Source organism: Martes martes, assembly GCF_963455335.1.
Source record: "Martes martes genome assembly, chromosome: 10".
Classification (NCBI taxonomy): domain Eukaryota; kingdom Metazoa; phylum Chordata; class Mammalia; order Carnivora; family Mustelidae; genus Martes; species Martes martes.
The window spans coordinates 15,992,579-15,996,148 of NC_137898.1; the positions used below are offsets into that span (position 1 = coordinate 15,992,579).

Below are 3,570 nucleotides of genomic sequence, written 5' to 3' on the forward strand. Positions count from 1 at the left end.
CTGCTGGGTTATTATGAGTTAAATGCATGCAAAATATTCATTAAATTCCCAGGATTTAGTATGCTCTCACTAAACATCATTTGAATAATGATCTCTGTCTTACACCAGACAGACTGTAAACATTAAGTGCAAAAATTCCTCTGTGATCTACATATTTTTTCATATAAAAATACTCCAAATATTTAAAGTACTACTAAAAATGTCATATGTTCCGTATCATTTCAGGTGAATTAAGTTTCTGTTGTGTGTCTGGACTCACCTCAATCTCATGGAAAATCAGAACAATGTCACAGAATTTGTTTTCATGGGACTATGGGGAAATAAGCAACTAGAGTTATTCTTCTTTCTCTTGTTCCTGCTGTGCTACCTGGCTGTCCTAATGGGAAACTTCATCATCTTACTCACCATCACCTGCAGCCATCTAATCGAACAACCAATGTACTATTTTCTCTGTCACCTTTCCCTCATGGATCTCTGCTACACCTCCACGGTGGTCCCCAGGCTAATCAGGGACTTAGGCGCAGCAAGAAAAAACATTTCTTATAACAACTGTATGACCCAGCTCTTCACTGCCCACTTGCTGGCGGGTGTGGAGATATTCATCTTGGTGTCCATGGCTTTAGACCGCTACGTTGCCATTGTCAAGCCCCTGCACTACATGGTCCTCATGAGCCGGCGGAGGTGTAACATGTTGGTCTTCATGGCCTGGGGTGTGGGGTTTTGGCACTCTGTCGCTCTGTTGCTCATGGTACTCAACTTGCCTTTCTGTGGTCCTAATCAGATCGATCACTACATATGTGATGTGAAGCCTCTTTTGAAACTGGTGTGCAAAGACATTCATGTTGTTAGTATCTTAGTGATTGCAAATTCAGGAATGGTGGTGGTTGTCATTTTTCTTGTCCTGGTGGCTTCTTACATTCTCATATTATACAATCTTAGGACATACTCCTCTGTAGGGAGGCGCAAAGCTCTCTCCACCTGTAGCTCTCACATAATGGTGGTTGTTTTATTCTTTGTGCCCTGTATCTATACTTATGTTCTACCTGCCGGGAATGAGAACAAGGATAAGGAAATCTCTGTGTTTTACACTGTGATTGCCCCCATGCTGAATCCTCTCATCTATACCCTGAGAAACATGGAGATGAAAATCGCCATGGGGAAGGTGTGGTCTAAAATGGCACATTCAGAATTCAAGTCAAGAGGCTGATTTTCATTGTGCTTTCAATCCTGTGTCCCCAGAGCACTGACCACTTGTGATCTCATAGAAAGCATATGAGCTCTCTTTGCGGAGCTGGACTAGAGAACCTCTGAAGTGAGTATGAGCCAAAGAAGCAAGTCATTGTAATTCAGATTGCAATCCGCACTTTAAAGTGTCCAGTTAGTTCAGTTGTGAGCACTTGAGTTTGAGGAATTCAAGAAATGCCTTTCCACAGCTCATCTCTGATCAAATCACTCATTTCCCCCCAAAAACTATACGGATCCCTATTTTCCTTGGAACAAAATCCAACCTTCTCATTTGCTTATCATATTTGTCCCCAAATTGGTTCAGCTCTAACTGGTACTATCAGAGGTCATCACACTGGAAGAAAGTATGGTGTTACAATGACAGAATTTGGGGTCAGGGAGAGCTGGGTGACATAATGACTCTAAGTTTTTATCTCTGGGTTTTGGCAATTTGATTTAATTATGTGTGTTTCTATGAAATGGGGTAATATTATAGCTCATGAAGATATACTATCACTTGGACTAACACACGTGAAGTTTTAACACAGCATAAGGCACATCGAAAAGCCAAGTTATGTAATTCCTTTTTCCCCGTCTTTGCTCCTGTGTGTCCCTTCTCCTGGATGCTTTCACTCAGCTTCACTGGGTCCGTCTACATTCCCAAACACACTCTACAATCTGTCAGCTTTATGGTTGTATATCAGCTCTCTCCTCTGCTTAGGATTCCCCACACCATGCTTGAGGGTCCATGTCTTACCTATAATTCACACTGCTCATTTTTCCTATTCAGGAAGACTTGGCAGATCGAGCAGACTAGAAGTCATTCTGACTCCTGCCCTGTTCTTTTGTTGCTATTCAGCAGTATGTTTTCTCCACTTGAAATAACCCTATGTCCTATTAAGTGCTTCTTCTTGTGAACTGTGCTTTCACTAGTTTGTCTGAGAAGGAGGAGTATGTGCTATCTCTATCTTTCTTTTTATCTTTCATTTTTTTCTATCAATAAACTTGGCACAAATTAAGATGTAAACAAATAGTAACTGAATTAAATTCTATGATAATAATCTTTTTTTATGTGACTATATGCATTTTTCTCACATATCTAGAGCTTGTCCTTGTGTCATGAACAATCATGCATTAACCACAAGATAAGTGATGTCAAAAAGGCTAAGAATTTAACGTATAATCTCATGTGCCTATAAAGGATATAATGAAATTAGCAGACCACCAGATGCTTAGAATAGTTTTATTTTATTTTATTTCATCTTATTTTTATTTTTATTTTCTGCATCAAGGCGACACTACTCACTCAATCATTGGTTACCTCTTTGTCCATGGACTCACAATACCCAATCTCAGCTCTGTGCTCCATTCATATTCATTTGCACATTTGTCTCTGCCTAGAGATTTGTCTTTTCTCTGCAAAATGATTACATTGCTTCCACACAAACTTGGCTTCAGTTACTTCTACCCCCAGAGCCTATGTCATGGAGGTAGTAGTTGTTGCCTAGTGCCTGACACCACTCATTTGATCTTTCAACTCTTAGAATCTTTCACATTGGGGCACCTGGGTGACTCAGATGGTTGAGTGTCTGCCTTCAGCTCAGGTCATGATCCTGGGGTCCTGGGATCAAGTCCCACATTGGTCTCCCTGCTCAAGGGGAGCCTGCTTCTCCCTCTGCCTCTCTCTGTCTCTCATGAATAAATAAAGTCTTTTAAAAAAAGAAACTTTTGTATATGTAACTAATATTTTCTTATTTCTCTAGATTCATGCAAGCCTCAGGAACATGATGGGAAAACATTTTGACTGTACCAAGGACATAGTTTGACATGTTATTCAGAGTTCTGTTTGATGGCTTAATACAGAGTCTTTCCAAAATGTTCTGGATATTTTTTTAAGTATATAAAGTCCATGTACCCTTGTGTTTGTATCTAGTGGGTATGTCTGAGCATGTATTATTTGGGGACTCTTGGGACTCTTGGAGTTTTTCAGGAAAAGTCCCACCACGTTGGAAAGAATGCCTGCAATGAAATTAAAAAAAAAAAATTTCCTCTCATATTTTCTTTTTCCAAGGGTCCACAATATTTTATTGGCAAAATCGGATGACATTGTATGAAAAGCTGACAAATAAAATATAACAAACTGAATTACTTATCAATTTGTTGGTAGATTCTGGCCATCTGTATAGGAATTTATTTTTTTAAGGATTTTACTTATTTATTTGTTAGAGAGAGAGAGGGAAAGGGAGAACACAAGTAGAGGGAGCAACAGGCAGAAGCAGGTTATACGCTGAGCAAGAAGCCTGATGCAGGACTAATCCTCAGGACCCCGGGATCATGACCTGAGCT

The 3,570-nt window shown here is 39.8% G+C and overlaps 1 protein-coding gene across 1 annotated transcript; it reads left to right on the plus strand.

The window, feature by feature from the left end:
* Positions 1-268: 268 nt before the first annotated feature.
* LOC308350745 (olfactory receptor 4P4-like) lies at positions 269-1,207 on the plus strand (the record flags this gene model as incomplete). Its single annotated transcript, XM_080816250.1, has 1 exon — positions 269-1,207. The coding sequence occupies one exon, from the start codon at positions 269-271 to the stop codon at positions 1,205-1,207; it is 939 nt and encodes a 312-aa protein (XP_080672376.1).
* Between the last annotated feature and the right edge of the window lie 2,363 nt (positions 1,208-3,570).